Genomic DNA, 26,563 nt, shown 5'->3' with positions numbered 1-26,563 from the left:
GTACTAATTCCCAGAATTGATCGAGACCATCCTGGCTAACATGGTGAAACCCCATCTGTACTAAAAATACAAAAAATTAGCCAGGCATGGTGGCGGGCGCCTGTGTCCCAGCTGCTCAGGAGGCTGAGGCAGGAGAATGGCATGAACCTGGTAGGTGGAGCTTGCAGTGAGCCAAGATCGCGCCACGGCACTCCAGCCTGGGTGACAGAGCAAGACTCCATCTCAAAAAAAAAAAAAAAACAAAAAAACAAAAAATACCCCAAAAAACAAACAAACAAAAAATGTACTAATTCCCAGAATCATAAATGCACATCTGGAGGACTTGTAGAGCTTTTTTTTGGAGGGGGAGGGGGATAGAATTTCCCTCTTGTTACCCAGACTGGAGTGCAATGGCATGATCTCAGCTCGCTGCAACCTCCGCCTCCTGGGTTCAAGCAATTCTCCTGCCTCAGCCTCCTGAGTAGCTGGGATTACAGGCATACGTCACCACGCCCAGCTAATTTTGTATTTTTAGTGGAGACGGGGTTTCTCCCTGTTGGTCAGGCTGGTCCTGAACTCCTGACCTCAGGTGATCCACCTGCCTTGGCCTCCCAAAGTGCTGGGATTACAGGCGTGAGCCACCGCACCCAGCCTGAGCCATGGCGCCCAGCCCCTGAGCCACTGAGCCCAGCCTGGAGCTTTTAGTTGAATTTGGATAGCTTTCATTAAATTCCCCCCAACGTTTTGCTTAAGGAGAAACAAAGGTCCAGAGAGACATACCTGGAATCATATTGTTTTGTTGCTATTATTGTTGTTTTCGTGCTTTGAAGAGAGCAGTACTAGAATCATATTGTTACCTCCTAATAAAGGGCTAGAACCTAGGGCCCCTGGTTTCAAATTAAGTCCTCGATTAACTCCTTGGTGAATCAGAGGCACACAAGAATATTCTATACATCTTTTTTTTTTTTTTTTTTTTTTTTTGTCCTAAATAGTGGGTAAATAAATCAGGAGGAAGTTAGGGAAGGGGTCAATTAATGACTGGTTCTATTACAAACTAGTGGTGGTAAGTTTGACCTCTGGGGAGCGGATTGTTAGTTATCAAGGCAAGAGGAGCCATTGGTCATCCCCCCATTCCTGTTTGTAGCAACAGCCTAGGTCCCACAGTTTGGGACCTCCTTAAGGAATGGCTGTCACACTTCCAGCCGTGGGAACCGAGGACATAGGCCTGTTTTTGCTTCTCTCTCTCTCTCTCTTTCTTTTTTTTTTGAGACGGAGTCTCGCTCTGTCGCGGCCCAGGCTGGAGCGCAGTGGCCGGATCTCAGCTCACTGCAAGCTCCGCCTCCCGGGTTCACGCCATTCTCCTGTCTCAGCCTCCTGAGTAGCTAGGACTACAGGCGCCTGCCACCACGCCCGGCTAATTTTGTGTGTTTTTAGTAGAGACGGGGTTTCACCGTGTTAGCCAGGATGGTCTCCATCTCCAGACCTCGTGATCCGCCCGCCTCCGCCTCCCAAAGTGCTGGGATTACATGCGTGAGCCACCGCGCCCGGCCCCTTGCTTCTCTTTCCTTAGTGCCCCTTCCCCTTATGATGCCCACAGACTGACCCTTGGGCAGATTTCTGTGGAAGCCTCTCACTCACATGGGGATAAAGCCTGTCTATACGTAGAGGTGACTGTGGCCCCTCAAGGCAGGCAGCTGCAAAAATCTCAAAGGACAGAGAAGATGGTTTAGAAGCAGTAACATGGGACCCTTGGAGGTCTCTGTGGGCTGATTTCCAAGCTCCAACCCTCTCCCCTTGGTCACAGGGCCACCCGACTTCAAGGTTACACAACATCCCCGCCTCCCAAACCTCACACCAAACTCCCTCCTATGTTTAGGGCTTTATTTGACCCCCTGCTCTAAGGCCTTCTCTGGCCTTCCCTTCCTCTCCAGGGTAGCCACATGCTATGTGTGCCCCTGGTAATTTTTTTATTTCATGTTTTTTTTTTTTTTTTTTCAGAGTCGCCCTCTGTCGCCCAGGCTGGAGTGCAGTGGTGCGATCCCGGCTCACTGTAACCTCCGCCTCCTGGATTCAAGCCATTCTCCTGCCTCAGCCTGCTGAGTAAGCTGGGACTACAGGCGTGCACCACCACACCCAGCTGATTTTTGTATTTTTAGTAGAGATGGGGTTTTACCACGTTGGCCAGGCTGGTCTTGAATGCCTGACCTCAAGTGATCCCCCTGCCTCGGCCTCCCAAAGTGCTGGGATTACAGGCGTGAGCCACGGCGCCCTGTCATTTCTTGCATGGCTTTGCCACACTTTGAAATTGCACATTTGATTTCTTATCGAGGGTGTTTTTTTAAAAAAATTGAAATTGCACATTTACGTGTTCCCATGTTGGGTCCCCATCATTACCTATTCAGCCAGTACAGGCAGGATATTTGTGTCCACTTTCCCAGGGTCCAGCACATTACCTAGCTTGATCAGTATATATTATTGAGGCTCGACAAATATGAGATTGGGCTCAATAAATATTTACTGGGCTCAATGAGTACTGTTGAATAAATGAATACGGCCTTTCCGGAGCCTTTCCCCAAGGTCCAACACAATTGCTGAATTAATGCAGCCGAGGACACAGCATCCAATTCCCCCATCCAACACCGCCCCCCAAACCCCCGCTGAAAAGCGAACCTGTGTTCAGAACCTGCCTTCATACTTTTCAGCCACGCTCTTTGGAATAATGAAAGATACGAAGAAGTCAGTGGGGAGACAGACGTGCGGAGGGGGACATAGAAGGTGCCTTTGCGTTTTGTTACCCGGGACCCAGGACTCAAGCGCAGGGCGGTCTCGGCCTGGGGTCGCCGTCCTCTTTAAGGGGCGGGTCCGGGGCTCTCCCGGAAGACCCTGGCTGCCCAGGCCTCTGTCACCGACCCTCTGCTCCCCGCGACCCTCACCGCCCAGCACCCAGCCCTCTGCCCCCCCAGGCCACCCTGTAACAGCCCAGCGGGTTCACCTTGCCCGCTGCCTAGACAGAGCCGATTTATCAAGACAGGGGAATTGCAATAGAGAAGGAGTAATTCACACAGATCCGGCTGCACAGGAGACGGGAGTTTTATTCTTACTCAGGTCAGTCTCCCCGAGCATTCGGGGAGCAGAGTTTTTAAGGACAACTTGGTGGGTGGGGGAAGGCCAATGAGTGGAGAGTGCTGACTGGTTGGGTCAGAGATGAAATCTTAGGGAATTGAAGCTGTCCCCTTGCGCTAAGTTAGTTCCCGAGTGGGGGCCCAAGATCAGATAACCCGGTTTGTCCATCTGGGAGGTGTCAGTTGATCCATCAAGGGCAGGGTCTGCAAAATATCTTGAGCGCTGATCTTATGAGCAGTTTAGGGAGGGTCAGAATCTTGCAGCCTCCAGCTGCCGGACTCCTAAACCATACTTTCTAATCTTGTGGTTAATTTGTTAGTCCTACAAAGACAGTCTATTCCCCAGGCAAGAAGGAGGTTTGTTTTAAGAAAGGGCTGTTATCATCTTTGTTTTAAACTATAAAGTATAAACTAAGTTCCTCCCAAAGTTAGTTCAGCCTACGCCCAGGAATGAACAAGGACAGCTTGGAGGTTAGAAGGAAGATGGAGTTGGTTAGGTCAGATCTCTTTCATTATCTGTTGTAATTTTGCAATGGCGCTTACAACCCAGTGGCCGAACCCGTCCCACTCATCTCCTGCGCCCCTCCCCTCCACCACAGCCCTCGGTGCCTGGGTTCCCTTCGCCTGCACCCCCGCCCGCCCCCGAGGCTCCGCCCCCGACGCGCCTCCCGCCCTCCACGCTCCGCCCCCAACGCTGCGCCCCGCCCTCCCGGCCCCCGCCGCGCCCGCGCCGTGGGCTGGTGCCCGCTCCCCAGCTGTCTCGCACTGGCGCCTGGAAGCGCGGTGACCCTGCGGCTGCCCGGCCCCTGCCTCCGCCCGCGCGGCCCCGTCGCTCAGGTCGCGCGCGCCGGGGGCCTGGCTTCGCGTGGGTCCTGGCTCCTCCCGTTCCGCAGTTGGTGCGGTCTGACAGCCCCTTCCGTGCGGCTCGGCGCGGCCGGCGGGTGTCAGGCGGGGCGCGGGCCTCCGGCCTGAGGCCCTGCGAGGTGCGGGCGGGAGCGGGGCGCGGAGCCGGCTCGGATGGGCAGCTCCGCCCGCGGGTGCAGGGCCGGGCTTCGGCTTCACCGCAGCTTCGCCTGAGCGGGCGCCCCTGAAGTGGAGGGCGGGCTGCTTGGGCCGCGGGCCTCGGGAGGATGGTGGCGCCCTGGCGCGTCTCCGTCAGGGTTTGCCTGTCGCACCTGAGGTGCTTCGAGCTCAGACAGGGACTCAGCCTCCTGAGGCCCTCCGAGTGCCCTCGCGATGCCAGGCTCTGCTGGCTTCTGCTGGGTACTTTGCCCAAGGTCGTCTCCGTGTGCGGGGACGTGGGTGAGGGGGCCACTGACGTCCTGGGTCGGCAAAGGGTCCGCTGCAGCGCAGCGGCCGGCGCGGGGCTCGCTGAGAGCCTCCCCCGAGCGGGACCTTTGGGCGGCGTCTTCCTGCATCTCCGCCTCTGGCTTCGCGCCGGCGCTCTGTTGGTGAAATTCTTCCCCCTCCTTCTCCTCTACCCCCTCACCTACCTGGCTCCCAGCGTCTCCACCCTCTGGCTCCACCTGCTTCTGAAAGCCACCGAGACCTCAGGCCCAACCTACATCAAACTGGGCCAGTGGGCCAGCACCCGGCGCGATCTGTTTTCCGAGGCTTTCTGTGCCCAGTTTTCCAAGCTGCATGTCCGAGTGACCCCCCACCCGTGGGCTCACACTGAGCGCTTCCTTCGGCAGGCTTTTGGGGAGGACTGGGGGAGCATCCTCTCTTTTGAGAACCGGGAACCTGTGGGCTCAGGCTGCGTGGCCCAGGTGTACAAAGCATACGCCAACACTGCCTTCCTGGAGACTGACAGCGTCCAGAGACTTGGCAGGGCCTCCTGTCTGCCGCCCTTCCCAGATGCTGGGGCAGTCGGGGGCTTGAGAGAGCTCTTTGGATACCTTGGAAATGGCCGGAAACCTCCAGGAAATCTCGCAGACCAGTCGTTTCTAGAAAGGCTGCTCCTCCCTGAAGCTGACCTGGTTGGATCAAACGCAGGGGTGTCTCAGGCTCAGGTCCCTGGCCACCAACTTGAGCCAGGTCACCTCATCCCCGTGGCAGTGAAAGTAAGTGCTCTGAGAGCTCACAGCTCACCTCTCCACTGAGCTTTCCCAGATCAGAAACACCCGCCATGCAAATCGCCCCCACGTTTATTTCTATTTGCCTTACCAATATCTGAGAGCTTATTTCATGCAAGCTGTTTCATTTATTGGCTTGAAGTGGCGCTGTGAATAATCTGATAGAGGAAAATGAACTGGGTCTGGAGTGAACTAGCTGCTTGGAAGTCAGGACCACATTCTCTTTCCTTTGATGAGAAACCACCTGGCTCTTCCTTGGATGGTGGGACCCAGCCCTGGCTGGGTAAAATGTGTCCAGCGGATTTCTCCTCCTGTCTCACGGTTCCTCTTTCCGACAGGTGTTACACCCTGGCCTGCTCGCTCAGGTGCATATGGACCTGCTGCTGATGAAGATTGGCAGCCGAGTCCTCGGACTTTTGCCAGGCATCAAGTGGCTTAGCTTGCCTGAGATTGTGGAGGAATTTGAGAAGCTGATGGTCCAACAGGTGAGTTCTCCTCCCCTCAGCTGTAACTAGCACCTAACATAGTTCTTGCCATTAGCTGCTGCTTAGTAAATGTTGAATGAATAATTTTCCGGTATGTCATAGCTCATGTGATGTGTTAGAGCTGGTAACACTAGCTGATAAAACAGAGAACACCCAAATCTCAGTGGCTTAATGCAATGAGTTAAGTTTTTGCTTATATCAAAATTCTGGCCGAGAGTGGTGGCTCATGTGTGTAATCCTAGCGCTTTGGGAGGCTGAGGCGGGTTGATCACTTGAGGCCAGGAGTTCGAGATCAACCTGGCCAATATGGTGTAACACTGTCTCTACTAAAAATACAAAAATTAGCTGGGCGTGGTGGTACATGCCTGTATTCCCAGCTACTCAGGAGACTGAGGCATGAGAATTGCTTGAACCTGAGATGGAGGTTGCAGGGAGCTGAGATCCCACCACTGCACTCCAGCCTGGGCAACAGAGCGAGACTCCATCTCAAAATAAAAATAAAAACAAAAAACAAAGTTCTGTGCAGGTGAACTGAGGCAGAGAAAGGGAGCTCTTTATTTTATTGTTTTAAAAATAGAGACAGGGTCTTGCTATGTTGCCCAGGCTGATCTCGAACTCCTGGGCTCAAGCCATTCTCCCTCCTCCGCCTTCCAAAGTGCTGAGATAACAGACCTAAGCCACCGTGCCCGGTCAAGAGAGGAAGCTCTACTCCCTAGTTTCAGGGGACTCAATTTCTTCCCAAGTTTGGCACTGCCTCCTTCGACATGTGTCATCTGGGGTCAGCGTGGATTGAAGGGAGAGGCCATGCAGGGTCACATAAGAGATTTTGTGGCCAGGCCTGGAAGTGGCAAACATCGCTTCTTCCCCGTTCACTGATCAGAGCTTTAACCGCATGGGCCCAGTGTTAACTGTGAGCTTGGGAAACACCATCTTCCTTTGTGCCAGGGAGGAAAAGGAAATGATTTTGGTGGAGAGCATCTAGCATTATTTCTGCCATAATCACTGACTCCAGAGTGAGAAAATAATTAGCAAAGTCACACACTGTGCCTTTGTTCTGCTTTGATTCCAGGGCAAATTGAGTCAACAAGGACCTCCTTCATGCTCAGGGCCCTTGGGACATTTGTATAAGGATACAGACTTAGCAAACACACTGAGAGTTGGGGCTCCACGTAGGCACCTGTTGGCTCCTTGTTGGGTAGTGCAGAAATTGGCAGGTTTTCAGAAGCAACCTGCCAAGTCTTTGTTTAGAGCCTCTGATTTAAGATTTTAAGTCCTAGGGATTCATTCTAATGTTCAGAAAGTCTCTTAGTCTGTTCGACAGAATACCATAAACTAAGTAGCTTACAAACAACAGAAATGTATTTCTCGAGGTTCTGGAGGCTGAAAATTCTAGATCAAGGCATCGGCAGATTTGGTGTCTGGTGAGGCCTCACTTTCTGGTTCATAATTGGCACCTTCTGTGTCATCACATGGTGGAAGGGGTAAGGGATCTGTCTTGGGTCCCTTGTGTAAAGGTGCTAATCCATTCATGCAGGCTCTGCTCTCATGACCTAATCACCTCCTAAAGGCCTCATCTCCTAATACCATCACCTTAGGGCTTAGCATTTCAACACAGGAATTTTGGGGGGACACAAACATTCATAGCTACAGAGCAATGTAATTTGATAATAAAAGCAAATTAAAACAGAGAAAATGGCATCAATTCCAACAACCATCTCTGCATTAATTCCTCTCAATCTTCCCACTCCTCTGAGTTTCAGTTCCCCTTGCAGAAGTCTGACAGACATCATGTGGTTCTATCACTTCAAACTCACGTCTCTGAATTACACCCCATTTGCCTTAAAAAATCAGCTCTTCCAACTAAGCCTCTCTCCATCTGTCAGTAGTCCCATCACGTTCCTAGGCTGGAAACCTTAGAGTTGTGGGTCTGGATATAGTGTGTGAGTGTCTCTCCATTCATTTATAAATTTATGTAATAGTGACTAAAATCTCTGTTAGGGCTGGGTGCGGTGGCTCATGCGTGTAATCTCAGGACTTTGGGAGGCTGAGGTGGCTGGATTGCTTGATAGGAGTTTGAGACCAGTTTGGGCAACATGGTGAAACCTCATCTCTACTAAAAATACAAAAAATTAGCCAGGCATGGTGGTGCTTGTCTGTAGCCCAGCTACTCAGGAGGCTGAGGTGGGAGAATCGCTTGAATCTGGGAGGCAGAGTTTGCAGTGAACCATGATCACGCCACTGCACTCCAGCCTGGGTGACAGAGGGAGACCCCATCTAAAAAAAAAACAAAAACCAAACTCTGTTAGAAGCTGGTAAACAAAGAAAACAAGTGAGCTTTCCTATCCTTAAGAAAGACAGTCAGGGCCAGGCACAGTGGCTTACACCTGTAATCCTAGCACTTTGGGAGGCAGTGGCAGGTGGATCACTTGAAGTCAGGAGTTCAAGACCAGCCTGGCCAACATGGCGAAACACTGTCTCTACTAAAAATACAAAAATTAGCCGGGCATGGTGGCACACACCTGTAATCCCAGCTACTCGAGAGGCTGAGGCAGGAGAATCACTTGAACCCGGGAGGCGGAGAATGCAGTGAGCCAAGATCACGCTTTTGCACTCCAGGCTGGGCAACAGAGCAAGCCTCCATCTGAAAAAAAAAAAGAAAGACAGTTAGCCCTCTGTCCATGGGTTGTGTATTCCTGGATTCAATAAAAAATGTAGTTAGGTATATGATAGTTGCATCTGTATTGAACATGTACAGACTTTTTTTTTCTTGCATTATTCCCTTAACAATGCAGTTTAACAATGATTTACAGAGTGTTTAGGTTGTGTTAGGTATTATAAATAATCTAGAGATGATTTAAAGTATGTGGGAGGATATGCATAGGTTATATGCAAATACTATGCAATTTTAAGTCAGGGACTGAGCCATCTGGTATCTGAGGGAGGCCCTGGAAGCAATGAACCTGAGCCTGGCTGAACCTGAGCATGGTTCAGCAGGGCTTGGAGGAGGACGTGGTTGCTGTCCTTGGCTTGAGCTGCGTATTGAAAGGTGACTGGTGTTTGCAGTTGGACCAAGTGGGGGAATAACATTCCAATCAGAGGCAGTAAAGAAGCCAGAGGAGAGCTGGGTGTGTTAGCCACTCTGGGATGTTGAGCACTCTGTGGAGTTGGGTGAGGCCAGGTCTTGGGTGGTAAAAGGAAGGGGAAGGTGCCATGAGAGATGGACCTGGACAGAGAAGTAGGGGCCAAATCATGACCCACCTGGATGCCATTCTAAGGAGTGCAGACTTCACCATGCAGGTGATGGATCGGAGGGGAAGGATGGGTCAAGGAGCACACCCGAGGCACCTCTGTTTGAGCTCAGGTGACGGGATCTGAGGGCATGTGCCTTGGGAATGGCATTGTGGGAGAGGGACTGATCTGAGGGCGGTGAGGTCTGCAGACTTGATGGCACTGGGCCGTTGCTGTGCACGGACGGGAAGAGAGAAGGCGTGATCTGGGGACTCAAAGGTGACTGAATGTGTGGGGATGGTGAAGGGAAATTCCATTTAGATGTTGAGCTTCAGGGTCTCTGGGCTCCCACCGGGCCACATCCAGGTGTCATTGGATATGTCACTCTGGAGGCTGGCATTGAGGTCTGACCTGGGGATCAAGGTGCTGTCAGAGGAGGCACCGGCTGAGGGCTTGGTGGATGTCAAGGGGGCACACACGCTGACTTCAGTCAGGAGAAAGGACATCAGCTCCTGGGGGTACAGGAGACCCGGCCAAGACAGGACAGTGAGAGGCAGCAGGGACGCCGGGAGAGTGAAGGGCAGGTGCCAGAGAAAGAGCCACCACGAAGAGCCAGGTCAGCAGCAGCACCAGCCCCGGATGCCCACAGAGGTTGATGATAAACCTGGAACTGGTCCTTTGGGTCTGTTGAGTGGTGGCTGGGGAGAGTAGCGGTGGCAATGTTGATGCGGTGGGTGGAGAGCTGCTGTGAGACGGGGAGCCCTGTGTGGAAGTGGCTACAGCATGCTGGCCCTCATGGAAAGAGAGGGCTGGGGGCTGGGCCTAGAGAAGCCAGATCCCAGGGAGACGGAGAAGGGACCCGTGGGCTGGTGTGAAGCAGACGGGTGGCAAGGGCGAGAGTAGCGGAGAAGCAGTACAGCCCAAAGCCCACCAGGGCACCTGCTGTCTGCAGCCTCCAGGAATTCACACAGAGATCTGGGATTGTTGGGGCAGGCTGTAGCCCACGGATTTTGCCTCCTGAGTTTCTGGACAAGTCCTGTGGGGCAAGCTGGTGGGGAAGGTGGGGTGGATCTCATGACTTGCCGGCTCCTTGGCATTGCAGATGTCAGTGTGACTGTGCCCAGACTAGCCCTCCTTTCTGTTCATTTCTCTGTAGATCGACCTGCGTTATGAAGCTCAGAATCTAGAACACTTCCAGGTCAACTTCCAGAATGTGAAAGCTGTCAAGTTCCCCACCCCTCTGCGCCCCTTTGTCACCAGGGAAGTCTTGGTGGAAACGTATGAAGTAAGAGTGGTGGCTTTGCCTGGCCATACCTTTCGCTTGCCACTTGCAGTGGGGTTGTCTCCAGCCCACAGAAAGGCTTCAGTCTGGAGAGAGGATGGGATTTGTGTGGTAAAATTGTGAGGAGCTGGGACGTGTTGGCCTCGGGGGTGGGGGAGGCAGTGTTGTAGTGAGGTAGCTGAGAGCACTGGGTGTGGCCCGACCTCCTAGATTTGAAAATCTACTCTCCCATTTTATTAGGTAGTGACCTGCCTTACAGGATTGTCTCAGGAGTAAATGACACACTGAATGCAAAACGAGGAGCTGGGCACAGAGAAAGTGCTGAACAACCTTGTGTCATCTCACTTGCCCTAGCTATCCTCTACTCTAGTTCAGCCTTCTCTCTCTTTTTTTTTTTTTTGAGACAGAGTCTCACTCTGAAGCCCAGGCTAGAGTGCAGTGGCATGATCTCAGTTCACTGCAACCTCCGCCTCCCAGGTTCAAGTGATTCTCGTGCCTCAGCCTCCCAAGTAGCTGGGATTACAGGTGCGTGCCACCACACCTGGCTAATTTTTGTATTTTTTAGTAGAGATGGAGTTTTGCCACGTTGGCCAGGCTGGTCTTGAACTCCTGACCACAAGTGATCTGCCCGCCTCGGCCTCCCAAAGTGCTGGGATTACAGGCGTGAGCCACTGCACCCAGCCCAGCCTCCTCTTTACAGATGGTGATGTGAGATTCAGGGAATCTCATGAACATGACGTGAACCACGCAGTGTTCCTAGCTGTGTGAACTTGAGCAAGCTGCTTAACTTCTCTGGGCTTTGATGCCTTCATTTGTTAATTAGGGATAACAAGATCTATCTCCATGGGTTGTTTTGACAATTTTTTTTTTTTTGAGACAAGGTCTTGCTCTCTTGCCCAGGCTGTGGTACAGTGGCATGATCTCGGCTCACTGCAGCCTCCACCTCCTGGGCTCAAGTGATCCTTCCACCTCAGCCTCCCAAGTAGCTGGGACCATAGGCACAAGCCACCATGTCTGACTAATTTTTGTATTTTTTTGTAGAGCCTGGGTTTCACCCCGTTGCCTAGGCTGGTCTCAAACTCCCGAGTTCAAGTGATCCTCCTGCCTTGGTTTCCCAAAGTGCTAGGATTATAGGTGTTAGCCACCACACCTGGCTACTTTTTTTTTTTTTTTTTGTAGAGATGGGGTCTCCTTATATTGCCCGGATCCCCACTGGCTGATTCTTGCCCAGAAACCAATTCTCTGATGCCCGCCCCTATTGTTTCAGGACATCACATCTCTTATCTTCAGTAGCAGGATTGATAAGTTTCCTTTCCAGTAAACCTATGTGACTTGTCATCCTTCTGATAGCTGTTATAGGAGGGAATGTAAAGAAGTTCAAATCAATGTGTGGATGACAGATTTTTGTTTTGTTTTGTTTGAGACAGAGTCCCTGTCACTCAGGCTAGAGTGCAGTGGCGCAGTCTCAGCTCACTGAAGCTGTGACTTTCCGAGCTGAGGTGGTTCTTCCACCTCAGCCTCTTGAGTAGCTGGGACCACAGTTGTGCACCACCACCCATGGCTAATTTTGGTATTTTTTGTAGAGATGGGGTTTTACCACGTTGTCCGGGCTGGTCTTGAATCCCTGGGCCAAGTGATCCACCCACGTTGGCCTCCCAAGGTGCTTATTACAGGTGTGAGCCACTGCACATGGCTGAATGACAGATGGGTTCTAGGAAAGGAAGAACTCTTTGGGTTACTTCCTAATCAGTGAGAAGGCAGTGCTGTAGTGCCACGTGGGAGGAGGAGCCGGCATCACAGGCTGGCTGGGATTAAGCTGTTCTCTCCCTGGTCTTTCTGAAGGAGAGTGTGCCTGTGTCCAGTTACCAGCAGGCAGGAATTCCTGTGGACTTGAAGAGGAAGATTGCACGGCTGGGGATCAACATGCTCCTGAAGATGGTGAGCTCATGGCTGGAGTGGGCTCAGGCCCAGCATGTGGTCAGCTTGCAGATGGGGAGTGGGCTGGGACTCTGGCTATCTGGGTGGGAAGGAGAGCCAAGCAGCAAGCTGCCAGGTTGAGAAAGTCTGGTCTAGAAAGAGTGGAGGCTACCATAAATGGCCATATGTCCATGGTGTCTGTGAAGCACTTTTTTTTTTTTTTCCTTTTTTAAGATAGGGTCTCATTCTGTTGCCCAGGCTGGAGTACAGTGGCAAAATCTCCGCGCACTACAGCCTCAACCTCTTGGGCTCAGGTGATCCTCCCTCCTCACTCCTCAGCCTCCTGAGTAGCTGGGACTACAAACATGAGCCACCAACCCTGGCTAATTTTAAAAATTGTTTTGTAGGGGCAGGGTCTCACTATGTTGTCCAGGGGAGTCTTGAACTCCTGGGCCCAAGTGATTCTCCCACCTTGGCCTCCCTCCCAAAGTGTTGGGATTACAGGCATGAGCCACTGTGCCCAGCCTCTTAAGTACTTTGTCAGTGGCTCAGGCTCTGTGTGCTGTGGGCAGAAGGGTGACTATGACCCAGTTCTGCCAGCATTGCCTGTAGTTTAGCGAACAGCTGAGACAATATCATATTTTAAATGCTGCTTTGCTCATTTGTTCAGCACATGTTTATTGAGCACCTGCTAGGTGCCAAGCACTGAATTAAGGGCTGGGATTACAGTAGTGAGCAAAATAGACACAATTACGATGCTCATGACATACTGTTCCTTGGGAAGACAGGCTACGACTAAGTCACTGATTTATAGGGATAGGTGCAGGGTGCCAAAGGGTCATTTCGGAGGGGCTTATGCTAACCCAGGGATTAACTCAGGAAGTGGCTCCATCTTGGCTACAGTGTGAAGGTCTAGGTGTCACTGCATAAGGACAGGTGGCAGGGAGTTGTCCAGAGAGAACAGCTTTTGCCGAGGCCTGGGTGAGCTACTGCATGATGCCCTTGGAGAGATGAAAGCACTTAGTATGGCTTGCAAGAGAGTTTGAAGGAGGAGCAGTGATTGCTGAGGCTGAGGAGGTGAAAGGGGCCTGATCACGAAGGGTCTAGTAAATATATGAAAGAGTTTGGACTTTAATCCAAGGGCAGATAAGTTCATTTTGAAGCTTTTTGCCCTTAACTTTAAAAAATTGAATTCCAATAATATTTAAATATAAGGTACTCAGATCTTAAATGATGCTTAGTGAATTTTTAAAAAGCATCCCAGTGCCCAGATTAGGACATAGGAGAGTGTTGGCTGGGCGCAGTGGCTCATGCCTGTAATCCCAGCACTTCAGGAGGCTGAGGCGGGGAGATTGCTTGAGCCCAGGGGTTTGAGACCAGCCTGAGCAACATTTCGAAACCCTGTCACTACAAAAAAAAAACAAAAAAACAAAAAAAAAAAAACAAAAATTAGCACCAAAAATACAAAAACTACCACCATGAGGTGGTGGCAGTCCCAGCTACTCGGGAGACTGAGGCAGGGGAATTGCTTGAACCCAGGAGGCAGGGATTGCAGTGAGCTGAGATCACGGCACTGCACTCCGGCCTGGCGACAGAGCTCCATCTAAAAAAACAAAAACAAAAACAAAAAACCATAAAAAGACATAGGAGGTTTTTATGCTGAGGAATGCCCTAATGTCACAACCTCATGTCCGCTTCATGGAGTTGGAGCGGGAGGGTGAGACGAGAGTCAGGGGAGCCAGAAGGTAGATTTTGATTCTTGGACATTTGAACATGTTCAAGTGTTTCCACCTCCTAAGAACTCTTGGTAGGTTTTGTCTTTCCTGTATCTACCAGCGAGGATTCTGAAGGCCCCCCAGCTGAAGAAGGGCCTGGCTGCATCAGGAGGGCATTCTTTGTTTCACAAAGGCCAGAGCCGTGGTTTACAACAGGGTGGTTTTGTCTACCAGGGGACACCTGGTGATGTCTGGAGACATTCTTGGTTGTTATAGCTGGGGGTCGGGGGTGCTGCTGGCACCTGTCAGGAAGAAGCCAGGAGCTTACCACCCCAGAGTGCAGGGACGGCCGTCCCCACCCCCAGCAATAGACTGAGAAACCCTGGGCTGGAGGGATGGAGAAACTTACAGGCACAGGGACAGGATTTGATGGTGCTTCCAGGGGAAACCTTCTATTTCCTTGTGAACTAAGAGGGGCCATTGTTCTCTGCTGAGAGTAGGATGCAGAGGGTTGTGGGAGAGGAGGTTTAAAGAGAATAGAGAGGTTTGAAACTGCTGCCCTGGGACTAGAAAGAGCTACTTGGAAAATGTGGATGGTCGTCAGGAGGGGCAAGCCATGTTGGTGTGGGAGAGGCAGAGGGGGTGTTTTGCCTATATGCAGTGTAGCCTGGGGGTTAGGAGCTGGGAGCCCAGAGCAGGATTTGTTTTGAGTTCAAATCTCAGCTTCCAGCTTACTAGCTCGGGGCAGAGAGGAGTGTCTGGGGCCAGTTACTTAACCTTTGTCCTCAGGCTTCTTATCTTTCAAAAGAGGATAAGAAGTGCCTTCCTCATAGGGTCCGCATGATGGTTAAAGGAGTGGAAATTCCTAAGAAGCCACAGTGAGTCCTAAGCCACGCTAGTTATGGCTGCCTTTATTGGTAGTAATTGTGACCCAGCATTGTTAGCAGCCCCCATGCAGGACCAAAGGAAGAAGATCTTAGATTGTTGGGGGTCTGGTCTTTCTGGTGGTTGGGACGGAGGACAGTGGTTGAAGGGATGGATGACAGGAATGGGCGACAGGGTCGAGGTGGATAGGGAGGAAGAATACCTAGGTCTCAGAGGCAAAGAATCATGGTAGCGAAGACCCAGGCATGTGGTGAGAGCTGGAGAATGAATTGAGGAGTCAGAGATGGAGCTGTGGGTGGAGGCACATTTGGAGTCCCCGCAGCAGGGTCGCTCAGAACAGGTGGAGTCCTGCAGGCTGACAGCACGCACGCACGTGCAGAAGGCTGAGAGCCATTTTAGGGGTAGGCTCAGGTGACTCCTCTCCAACCCCAACTCCACTCCATCCCAGGGCCTGTGGGATGGGGAGTCAGCAGCTCCCACCCCTCTGGCTCCTGGAGAAGCAGGATTGTTGAGGCACACCTAGGTTTCAATTCAGTAGTTGCAGTTAGAACCTAGTGGCAAGAGGACTTTGTCCACAGGAACAGGGCTCCAAGGGGCACAAGAGGGATGTAGCCAGGGGAGAAGCAGCATGAAGCAGCACCAGGAGAGGAGAGAGGATGAGAGGGCTCCAGTTTTGGGGTCAGGATCGGGGCATGAGACCCTGGGTGGAGCTGAAGGCAAGGTTCCAGAAGATTCAGAAACTTAAAAAAAAACAAACAAACTGAATTACAGCAACATTCTATAAAGTGCATAGATCTTAAATTATGCTCAGTGAAATTTTAAAAGTATACCAGGCCAGGCCAGGCCAGGCATGATGGCTCACTCCTGTAATCCCAGCACTTTGGGAGGCTGAGGCGGGGAGATCACTTGAGGTCAGGAGTTCAGACCAGCCTGGCCAACGTGGTGAAACCCATCTCTACTAAAACTACAAAAAATTAGCCAGGTGTGGTGGTGCCTGCCTGTAGTCCCAGCTACTTGGGAGGCTGAGGCAGGAGAATCGCTTGAACCCAAGAAGTGGAGGTTGCAATGAGCTGAGATCAGACCATTATACTCTAGCCTGGGCAACAGAGTGAGACTCAGTCTCAGAAAGAAAAAAAAAAAGTATACCAGGGCCAAGATTAGTGACCTACTTAGGAGGCGCTAGCCTTGCTGGAGGGTCAGCCCAGCCTTTGGTGACCATGTCCTGCAGGTGTGCAGGTTCCAGCCCCCTAGGTCCCAGGATTTTCACATGGGTAGCAGCTTCCCTTATCCCTACCAAAGCTACAATCTGGATTAGGACAGTCCTTTCATGGTCTGCCGCCATGAGGGATGGGGTCTATGGCCTGGATCTACAGGGAGGAGGGATCCATGGTGCTTGGGGCCCTGTGTCAGCTGGAAGCAGTCCCGAGAGCCCATCCACCAGCAGCTGTTCTGCTCCTGCCTTGGTCTCTCCTCTCATCTCCTGTGGAAGGATTGCTGGGGTTTCTCTGACCTCTGAGATGACTGATTATTGGAGGCTGATTCCTGTTCCACAAGCCATGCCTGAATCCAACACAATCCCTGGGGGTTGCTGTCCAGTTTAGCAGGTTCAAAGCTGTGTCCTTCCTGCTCCTCCAATTCTGCATGCCAGTATGTCCTGAGAACTGTGTCCTCCTCCACAGAAGGGCTCTGTGTGCATGTGGCTGCTAGTGGCACTCACTCTCACACCTCACTGATGTGGACAGGTTGAAGTAATGGAGGGAAAGTCTGATTTATGAGCTGTTTTTAAAGAAATGCAATTCTATGAGTTTTAAGAACATAGAGGTTTGGGGAAAATCTATTTTTTTTTTTTTTTTTTCTTTTTTTGAGATGGAATCTTGCTCAGTCGCCCAGGCTGGAGTGCAGTGGTGCGATCTTGGCTCACTGCAAGCTCTGCCTCCCGGGTTCACGACATTCTCCTGCCTCAGCCTCCCGAGTAGCTGGGACCACAGGCACCCGCCACCGTGCCCGGCTAATTTTTTTTTGTATTTTTAGTAGAGACGGGGTTTCACCATGTTAGCCAGGATGGTCTCAATCTCCTGACCTCGTGATCCACCCGCCTCGGCCTCCCAAAGTGCTGGGATTACAGGCATGAGCCACCGCGCCCGGCCGAAAGTCTTTAATAAGTAGCTAATTATTTTAGTTAGAATATTAATGATTCAACTCATAAAGTAAAAATAAGGCATTTCAAATGCAGTTTGGCCTTAGGCTTTTTATTTTATTTATTTTTATTATATATTTTTTGAGATGGAGTCTCGCTCTGTTGCCCAGACTGGAGTGCAGTGGCATGATCTCGGCTCACTCCAACCTCTGCCTCCCAGGTTCAAGCCATTCTCCTGCCCTGCCTCTACTTGGTAGCTGGGATTTACAGGCATGTGCCACCACGCCCAGCTAATTTTTGTATTTTTAGTAGAGGCAAGGTTTCACCTTGTTGGCCAGGCTGGTCTTTAACTCCTGACCTCAAGTGATCCACCCACCTCAGTCTCCCAAAGTGCTGGGATTACAGGCGTGAGCCACCACACCCAGCCTTATTTATTTATTTTTACAAGATGGGGTCCTGCTGTGTCACCCAGGCTGGGGTGCAGTGGCATGATCATAGCTCTTGAACTATGATCTTGAACTTGAGTAATCTTGAACTCCTGGGCTCAAGTGACCCTCCTTCATTGGCCTCCCAAAGTGCTGGGATTGTGTAAAGCCACTGAGACCAGCCCCTTTATAATCTTTTTAAAATGCTTTGAAAATAATTTTTATTTTGAAACTTTAACTTAGCTCATCCTGTACAAATTCTGAGTTGACATCTAAACAAGAAAGGTCTTTAGGACATGCACCTCTTTGTGGCTGATAGATTGCTGGGAATTTATTGTCACCCAGCAACTTTCTTTCTGTGTAGCTTGGTGGTGCTGTAGGGGTGACTCACTCATGAGCAGTGTGATCTCCTTCCAGATATTTGTGGATAACTTTGTGCATGCGGACCTTCACCCTGGAAACATCCTGGTCCAGGGTGCCGACAGCCTGTCCTCGAGTCGGGAGGCGCAGCTGCAGCAGGCGGACGTCTGTGACACTCTGGTGGTGGCCGTGCCATCTTCCCTGTGCCCACTGCGACTGGTGCTGCTGGATGCTGGCATTGTGGCGGAGCTGCAGGCCTCCGACCTGAGGAATTTCCGGGCAGTTTTCATGGCTGTGGTGATGGGGCAGGTGAGACTCACTGGGACCACAGAAGTTGGGGTGAATTTTTTTAAATTAAAAAAGTTGGTGAGGCATGGTGTCTCAGACCTGTAATCCCAGCACTTTGGAAGCCTGAGGCGGGAGGATTGCTTGAGCCCAGGAGTTCAAGGCCAGCCCGAGCAACATAGTGAGACCCTGTCTCTATAAAAAATAAGAAAATAGGCCAGGCACAGTGGCTCATGCCTGTAATCTCAGCACTTTGGGAGGCCAGGGCGGGTCGATCACTTGAGGTCAGGAGTTCGAGTCCAGCCTGGCCAACATGGTCTCTACAAAAATACAAAATTAGCCGGGCATGGTGGCGTGCGCCTGTAATCCCAGCTACTTAGGAGGCTGAGGTAGGAGAATCGCTTGAACTCCAGGGGGCAGAGGTTGCAGTAAGCTGAGATCAGGCCACTTCACTCCAGCCTGGGTGAAAGAGTGAGACTCCATTTCAAAAAAAAAAAAGAAAAGAAAAAGCCAGGCTTGGTGGTGTGCACCTGTGGTCGCAGCTACTTGGGAGGCTGAGGTGAGAGAATCGCTTGAGCTCAGGAGTTCAAGGCTGTGGTGAACTAGGATTGCACTGCTCTCCAGCCAGGGTGACAGAGAGAGACCTTGTTTTTATTTTAAAGTTTCAAAAAATTAATGGAGATGGGGTCTTGCTATATTGTGCAGGCTGCCTTGGGCTCAAGCCATCCTCCCATCTCAGCCTCCTGAGTAGCTAGGACTACAGGCTAGGTGGGGGGCAAATCTTTTGTACTCTGGGGAATGCCTCTGTCTCTGTCTTTTTTTTTTGAGACAGAGTCTCACTCTGTCACCCAGGCTGGAGTGCCGTGGAGTGATCTCGGCTCACTGCAACCTTCACCTCCTGGATTCAAGCAATTCTCCTGCTATACCTCCTGAGTAGCAGGGATTACAGGCACATGCCACCATGCCTGGCTACTTTTTGTATTTTTAGTAGAGATGGGGTTTCACCATGTTGGCCAGGCTGATCTCGAACTCCTGACCTCAGGTGATCCGCCTGCCTCAGCTTCCCAAAGTGCTGGGATTACAGGTGTGAGCCACTGCACCCGGCCGGAATGTCTCTGTCTTGACACAGGACAGGTCTCATTAGCCCAGTCATTCTTATCAATGCTCACACTTGCCATCCTGCCGGAAACGAGTGGAGGGAGGCAGGAGGACAGGAGGCTAGGCTGCCCTTACGGGGCTTTCTGTTAGCAGGTGTTGGGTGCGAATCAGGCCAGTTCTGAGTGGCAAATGGTTTGGGACCATGGGAATAAACAAGTGCTGTTTCGTGTTAGTAATTTCTGGTCCTTCTCCAGCAAACATCCAGGTGGTCACCAGGAACGCTGGCTTCTTGACCAGATTATGGCTGCCCTTGGTGTGTGCTACCTGCTTCAAGGTGGCAGGCTGGTGAGATGCGACAGCATAGAGAACACAGCCTCTAAGTGGGGCACAGCATGCTGGCACGTCCGATGTGGGGACATGAGTAGTTTTTGCAGCCTCCCCTATAATTCTGAGGGGCTGCAGTGGTTGAGAATGATTATTCAGAGAAAAGGCATTCGGCAAGGCCTCTGCAGAGTCAAGTGAAAGGACTACATCGAGGGTGACTGTGAAGAGATGCTCTGGCCAGCCGGCAAAGAATTCTCCAGCAAGAAGAACGCTGGAAAAAAGAGAACTGTGTTTTTTTTTGTTTTTTTTTTAAAAATTAATTAATTATTTTTTTGAGATGGAATCTCACTCTGTCACCTGGGCTGGAGTGCAGTGGCACAATCTCAGCTCACTGCAACCTCTACCTCTCAGGTTCAAGTAATTCTCCTGCCTCAGCCTCCCAGGTAGCTGGGATTACAGGCGTCTACCACCACGCCCGGCTAATTTTTGTATTTTTAGCAGAGATGGGGTTTCACCATGTTGGTCAGGCTGCCTTGAACTCCTGACCGCAGGTGATCCACCTGCCTCGGCCTCCCAAAATGTTGGGATTAAAACAGCAAAATGCAGGACAGTCCCCGCCTCCGAGAGGGCAAATCCAAAGCTGGGGCCTGAAGTTGGTTTGAAAGTGTCCCCTGGGCCAAGGTTAAGCACTGAGGTGCAGTGCAGCAGGAGTGGGGGCATTCCTCCCTGTGGGTTTGGGCAAAGGGAAAACATCACAGCCCGAGGAGGAAGAGCCAAAAGCAAGATGCCAGAAAAGTCAGGGTGGAGCTGCTGAGATGAGAAAGACGCTTGGGCACCACGTCCAGGTTTATGCTCGCTCCACTCCAAGTCCCTTTTCTTTTGCATCTTTCAGGGCCAGAGAGTGGCTGAGCTGATCCTGCATCATGCCCGGGCCAGCGAGTGCAGGGATGTGGAGGGGTTCAAAACCGAGATGGCCACGCTGGTGACCCAGGCCAGGAAGAACACCATCACCCTGGAGAAGGTGGGCAGGTTACTTGCGGAACAGGGGCCGGGGTGTCCATACCTGGCCTGGGGCAGAGCAGATCCTGGGTCTAAGGGAGATCTCTTTATGAGGGGTGTGAGTGTTAAAGCAAAAAAAGAGCCACCCCACATCTTCCAGGCATGAGGAGGCCCGATGAAGTTCCTGGTGCTCAAGGGGGCCTCTTTGTGCAGTGCCACTTAGGAGGCTGCAGCTCCTTCCTCATCCAGGGTCACTGTTCATTTGGGGACAGCCAAGCACACAGGGAGGGAGGACTGTGGTCTCCAAGCAGCCAAATGATGTGCCCAATGCACATGTCCCTTATTTAAACCCAAGCCAGAGCCTGCTTTGTATTTTACACACAGTTCTAGCAAAATTGACTGTTTTATCCCCAAGTTCATGGCCGCATTAATAGGAATGGGTCAGACAAGGAGTGGCCACTGGCACGCTGGCCCTGCTGATCTAGTCTATCCAGTTGTGATTATTTTTTTAAATTTTTTTGAGACGGAGTCTTGCTGTGTCACCCAAGTTGGAGTGTAGTGGTGCGATCTTGGCTCACTGCAACCTCCACCTCCCAGGTTCAAGCAAATTCTCCTGCCTCTGGCTCCTGAGTAGCTGGGACTACAGGCATCCGCTACCACGTCCGGCTAATTTTTATATTTTTAGTAGAAATGGAGTTTCACCATGTTGGCCAGGCTGGTCTCGAACTCCTGACCTCAAGTGATCCTCCCACCTTGGCCTCCCAAAGTGCTAGGATTACAGGCAGGTGTGATTTTTGTGGTTGCTTCAGGGATGGGGTGGGTGGGGCTCAAAAGCTTGTCCTCCAAAAGCCTCTGTGACCGAGTCTTGAGGTGGGAGTTGGGCTTGTGCTGGAGGAGTCCTTTCCAAGTTTGTCAGATGGTCCCTTTTGCGCTCACTGATGTATGTATGCCCTGGCGGGGGAGTGGGGTGGGATCCTGGGGCTGAGAGTGTGTGGGTGGTGGGAAAGAATCGGTTCTGGAAGGCTCTGTGGTCTGCATTAGCCTTTATTTTGTTTTTCCAGCTTCATGTGTCCAGCCTTCTCTCCAGTGTCTTTAAGTTGCTGATGACTCACAAGGTGAGGGCCAGTCAGAGAGGAGGTCTCTGGGGAAGGTGGGACGGGGCAGGGTGGGAGGGGAGGACACAGGGTAGTGGGAAGTGCTTCTATTATATGTTGTTTTTTTTTTTTTTTTTTTGAGACACAGTCTCACTCTGTTACCCAGGCTCGAGTGCAGTAGCACAATCTCGGCTGACTGCAGCCTCTGCTTCCCAGGTTCCAGTGAGTTTCTTGCCTCAGTCTCCTGAGTAGCTGGGATTACAGGCACGCACCTCCACGCCTGGCTAATTTTTGTATTTTTTTTTTTTTTTTTCCACTATGTTGGCCAGGCTGGTCTCAAACTCCTGACCTCAGGTGATCCACCCTTCTCAGCCTCCCAAAGTGTTGGGATTACAGGCATGAGCCACTGCGCCCGGCCTATTATATATTTTGAAGGCATTTTTAGTAACAAGCCATTTGCAACAAGTGCTTTGTAGCACAGTTAGTCTGTGTATCTGTCAAGTCGGTGTAGTCTAAGTATCTGTGACATTTAAATGTAGAAAAGTGTATTTTAAAATGTAGAAACAGCCTCTACCTCTGGCTTTTCATGTCTTTCCCTCCTTGGTTCACATTCTTGATGCTTGTGTTAATGTAAATCATGCTTAGCTCTTTCCTGGTGGAATGAAGTCCTGGGGTCCAGGGTCCACTCGAGAGGGTCATGCCTCGTGTCCTGGTGCTTTCAGAGACCCTAGCAGGACTGTTGTGGCCCCTGCCTGGCTGCTGCAGTCTATTAGAGGGAGCTGGCCTCATGGTTCATCTTAGCCTGTGTCCTGGCTCTGTTGCCTTGTCATGGAGCCTAGTCTTGGGCACTCTTTAAACTAAGGCTGCTGGCCAGGGGTAAGCAGTGTTGAAGGTGGAGAAGGGAGGACCTTGTCGGAAGATGGCCCTTTCCATTGCATCTGTTGAGGGTCTACATTCTAAGAAGGAAACATTACGTGGAAATGGCAGCAGCTGGCAAGAATAATAACACAGAAGTAAGAGCCAGAAAGGAGCTTTGTGTCTGCTCTGGCCCCTTCATCCTGCAGTGGGTATGCTGGAGGACAGGTGGGCAGCTCATCTGGTCGACCTCACAGCAGAGCCAGGGTTTGTCATAGGACCCAGGACCCAGGCCAGGTGCTGGCTCTGCTGCTCCCACAGTGCTCTGCAATAGCCATGTGCTTGGGACTCAACTGAGATACAGACCGAAGGGTCCCTCAGGACTGACGGGAGCAGTTAGGGCCCCCAGGAGTGATGGGAGCAGTTAGGGCTGCCACTGGTGTGTGTGTGAAGCTCACCATCTGGGAAAGGCCAGGTGCTTTCCACACACCTCAGCTCAATCTCAGGACAGTCCCACAGGCGGGTAGGAGCCCCACGGTTCTGTCCCCACCAGGAGACGGAGGACAGAGGTTAAGTAACTATCCATGTCCTGTGCATGGTGAAGCCACAGTCTGGACCTCTGTCTCTCTAACTCCAGAGCTTGGGCTGGCTTTGTTGGTGGGGTTTTTTGTTTGTTTTTAGTTTTTGGTGAAAAACTTTTTTATGCTTTCTAAAACTTTGGCAAAGTTCTGTTGTAAAAACAGCTTAAGTGTTGCCTTAGTCTTAGGGGAGAGCCTCAACCATTGCTAGCGAGTGGCTCAGGGAGGAACAGGAATGGATGTGCACTCTTGGGAGCTGAGAGCACGGGGCCTGGAGCAGGCGGAAAGGCTCACGTCAGCCCCTTCGCCCAGCAGCGCTGACCTGTGCCAGCAGTTCTCAGCCCGCAGAGGCCGTGGTGATTGTACTTACAGGGCTGTGCTGTGGCCCCCTCTGCTTGCCCTGTGGTACCGCCCTTAGCTATATGACATCTATTAGTATCCAGTTTATCCCCTCAGTGTTCCAAGAGGCAGGCACCAAAGCTGAGAGGCCGAGCAGCTCACCTGTGGCCACATGGGCCGAGCCCCCGCCTGCTGCTGGGTCCTCCTGCCTCCGTGGCTCACTCCGAACATCTGCTCCCCACATAGTTTGGGGCATGGTGGGTGAGGGGCCTTGAGTGTTTGCTGCTGCTGTTCCTAGGATGGAAGAGCAGACAGAGGGTCTAGGGCAGCTACTGCATTCTAAGCACTTCACTAGGCACTTAAGTTTGAAAACATTTACAAATTTTTCATTGTGATGAAAAACACAGAAAATTTACCCCCCAACCCTCTCCAGATGCATAGTATAGCATTGTGCAAATTGACTAGCTCCCCATTCCCCTCTCCACCCAGCCCTGGGAACCACCATGCTCTTTTATGTTTCCATGATTTTGGCTACTCTAGATATTTCATATAAGCGGAATTATACAGTATATTGTCCTTTTGTGATTGGCTTGTTTTACTCAATATAGTGTCCCCAGGTTTCATCCATGTTGTAACATGTGACAGGATTTCCTTTTGAGACAGGGTCTCACTCTTTCGCCAGGCTGGAGTGCAGTGGTGCAATCTTGGCTCACTGCAACCTCTGCTTCCTGGGTTCAAGCGATTCTCGTGCCTCAGCCTCCCAAGTAACTGGGATTACAGGCACCCGCCACCATGCCCAGCTAATTTTTGTATTTTTAGTAGAGATGGGGCTTTGCCATGTTGGCCAGGCTGGTCTTGAACTCCTGACCTCAGGTGATGCGCCCACCTCGGCCTCCCGAAGTGCTGGGATGACAGGTGTGAGCCGCCGCACCCAGCCTGTTACTCTGTTGATGTTCACTGGGTTGTTTCCACTGCTCAGTTGTAGTGAATAACGCTGCAGTGAACATGAATGTGTAAATACCTTTCCAAGATCCTACTTTCAAATTTTAGAAAAGTTTTAAAAATGTTTAATGTAGCCAGTAAAGTCTATAAATTGTATTCTGGCTTTCCAATTTTTAAACATATACCCAAAAATGGATTTTCTGGATCCTATGGTATGTTTTTAGTTTTTGAGGAACTTCCATAGGAGCTGTACCATTTTATATGCCCACCAACAGTACAGAAGGGGTCGTTTCTCTCATCCTCACCAACAGTTGTCATTTTGTTTTGTTTTTCGTGGCCATCCTAATGGGTGTGAGGTGATGTCTCATTGTGGTTTTGATTGCATTTCTCTACTGATTCATGATGTTGAACATCTTTTCATATGCCAGTTGGCCATTTATATAATATATCTTCCTTAGAAGAAATATCTATTCAGGTAGCACTTAATTTTTAAAAATAAATTATTTGACAGTAACATAGAGGTAAAGGAATCCAATCCACACCAAGAACCCACCACCCAGCTTCAGAATGAAAGCATTCCCAGAGGTGTTGGAGCCCTGGGTTCCCAGCCGGACCAGAGCCTGTGTGGCCAGTCCGCCAGGCTGGAACTCCACAAGCTGCTCCTGGGCTCCACATGCTGCTGCTTCTGGATCAGCCCAACCCCCGACAACCTTCCAGCCCTTAATGGAGACAAATACTTTTAAATTTCTAACAAAGAATATTTCCCATGATTCAACGTTCCATTTCCTGACCTTCTGTCCACTTAAAAAGCAGATTCCTGTTCTTCTAGGTTTAAATCTGGCTCTATTCCTCCTCACTCAGTGGCCTTGAGCAAGTCATTGAACCTCTCTGAGCCACAGCTTCTTTCTCTATAGAATGGGGATAATGATGATACTTTTGAAGAACAGTTGAATAATCCATGTCAATTGCTATTACTACTAATCTGGCTCTGAAAGGATAGCTGTACCCTGTTTGAGCAGTCAATTGTGTATTGTCTCTTATTTGTTTTTTATTTTTTTGAGATGCAATTTCACTCTCTTGCCCAGACTGGAGTGCAGTGGTGCAATCTCGGCTCACTGCAAGCTCCACCTCCTGGGTTCACGCCATTCTCCTGCCTCAGCTTCCCGAGTAGCTGGGACCACAGGTGCCCGCCACCATGCCCGGCTAATTTTTTTGTATTTTTAGTAGAGACAGGGTTTCAATGTGTTAGCCAGGATGGTGTCGATCTCCTGACCTCATGATCCACTCACCTTGGCCTCCCAAAGTGCTGGGATCACAGGCATGAGCCACCGCGCCTAGCCTGTGTGTTGTCTCTTAAAAAGGCTATTGTAGACCAGCTGACGTGGCTCCTGCCTCTAATCTCAGCACTTGGGGCGGCCAAGGTGGGAGGATTCCTTGGGGCCAGGAGTTCGAGATCAGCCTCGTCAACATTGCAAGACCCTCTGTTTACAAAAGAGTCCCAGTCTCAGGAGGCTGAGGCAGAAGGATCCCTTAAGTCCAGGGGCTCAAGGCTGCAGTGAGCTGTGATCTTGCCAGTGCACTCCAGCCTAGGTGACAGTGAGACCCTGTCTATAAAATACATACATACATACATACATACAGGTTACCATAGGTTTTGAAGAATGACTTGTATTTAAATGTATAGTGTCTGGGATGTGTGTGAAAGATTTATTTGGTCATTCATTCATACGCACAAATGGACACAAACCTAGAAAAGTATATTCTGCACCCCTAGATTTTTCCTTAGTGTGTCCAGTAGATGGGAGGCTGGGCGAGTAGATGAGATGGTTGGGGAGATGATGCGGTAGAGAACAGAATGTCAGGTAGATGGTAAACATCCCGTGGGCAGGTCTGAGGGGGGCTGAGAGTGGATAGCAAGGTGATTATCCAGGACACACGTCCCTGTATCAGTAGGTTCCGAGATGAACTGTTCTGTTTTTCTGTTCCAGGTAAAGCTTGAGAGCAACTTTGCCTCCATTGTATTTGCCATCATGGTGTTGGAGGGGCTTGGCCGCTCGCTGGACCCCAAACTGGACATCCTGGAGGCAGCGAGGCCCTTCCTCCTCACAGGCCCAGTGTGCCCTCCGTGATGGGGCAGTGGCCTGTGTGGGCCTTTGTCAAGAGCTGGAGGCCACTTCCAAGAGCCTCTCCTATGGCAGCTGGGATGTTTAAAATTGGGACACCAATTTCAAATGTGACCCTCCAGTGGTAGAAGGCACATCATGGCTTCCTCCGCTTGGTTTGAGGGTCTGTTCAAAAGCTTTGGGCCAATTAGGGAGTAAAAGGAGGGAAGGGGCCTATCCATTCCACTGTGGAAGCTGGGCCAGGTGCCAGGGACACTCTCCTTCAGGGAAAATGTTCTGTGTAGGAGGACGAATAAATTTATTTTGTTTTCCTGTT

At 50.9% G+C, this 26,563-nt stretch overlaps 1 protein-coding gene across 3 annotated transcripts; it reads left to right on the top strand.

The window, feature by feature from the left end:
- Window positions 1-3,849: 3,849 nt before the first annotated feature.
- On the top strand, window positions 3,850-26,563 carry LOC105471278 (aarF domain containing kinase 2). 3 transcript variants are annotated; one of them, XM_071094364.1, is made up of 8 exons: window positions 3,850-5,164; window positions 5,515-5,661; window positions 10,046-10,174; window positions 12,014-12,109; window positions 17,668-17,919; window positions 20,210-20,338; window positions 21,378-21,431; window positions 26,113-26,563. In XM_071094364.1, exons 1-8 carry the CDS (start codon window positions 4,232-4,234, stop codon window positions 26,251-26,253), a joined length of 1,881 nt encoding a protein of 626 aa, XP_070950465.1. In that variant the 5' UTR covers window positions 3,850-4,231; the 3' UTR covers window positions 26,254-26,563. The 3 variants fall into 3 exon arrangements, with proteins under 3 accessions (XP_070950465.1, XP_070950466.1, XP_070950467.1); XM_071094365.1 differs by lacking the exon at window positions 10,046-10,174 and having other exon boundaries at window positions 3,855-5,164; XM_071094366.1 differs by lacking the exon at window positions 17,668-17,919 and having other exon boundaries at window positions 3,858-5,164.

The sequence above is a fragment of the Macaca nemestrina genome, chromosome 4 (assembly GCF_043159975.1).
Source record: "Macaca nemestrina isolate mMacNem1 chromosome 4, mMacNem.hap1, whole genome shotgun sequence".
Lineage (NCBI taxonomy): Eukaryota > Metazoa > Chordata > Mammalia > Primates > Cercopithecidae > Macaca > Macaca nemestrina.
This window is presented reverse-complemented; position numbering and strand designations above follow the sequence as displayed.

Bases quoted from the DNA above. Each gene is read 5' to 3' on its own strand.
- LOC105471278 (XM_071094364.1), top strand. From the start codon at position 4,232: ATGGTGGCGCCCTGGCGCGTCTCCGTCAGGGTTTGCCTGTCGCACCTG. The intron at 5,165-5,514 runs GTAAGTGCTCTG...TCTTTCCGACAG, and splicing joins TCATCCCCGTGGCAGTGAAA to GTGTTACACCCTGGCCTGCT. The intron at 12,110-17,667 runs GTGAGCTCATGG...ATCTCCTTCCAG, and splicing joins TCAACATGCTCCTGAAGATG to ATATTTGTGGATAACTTTGT.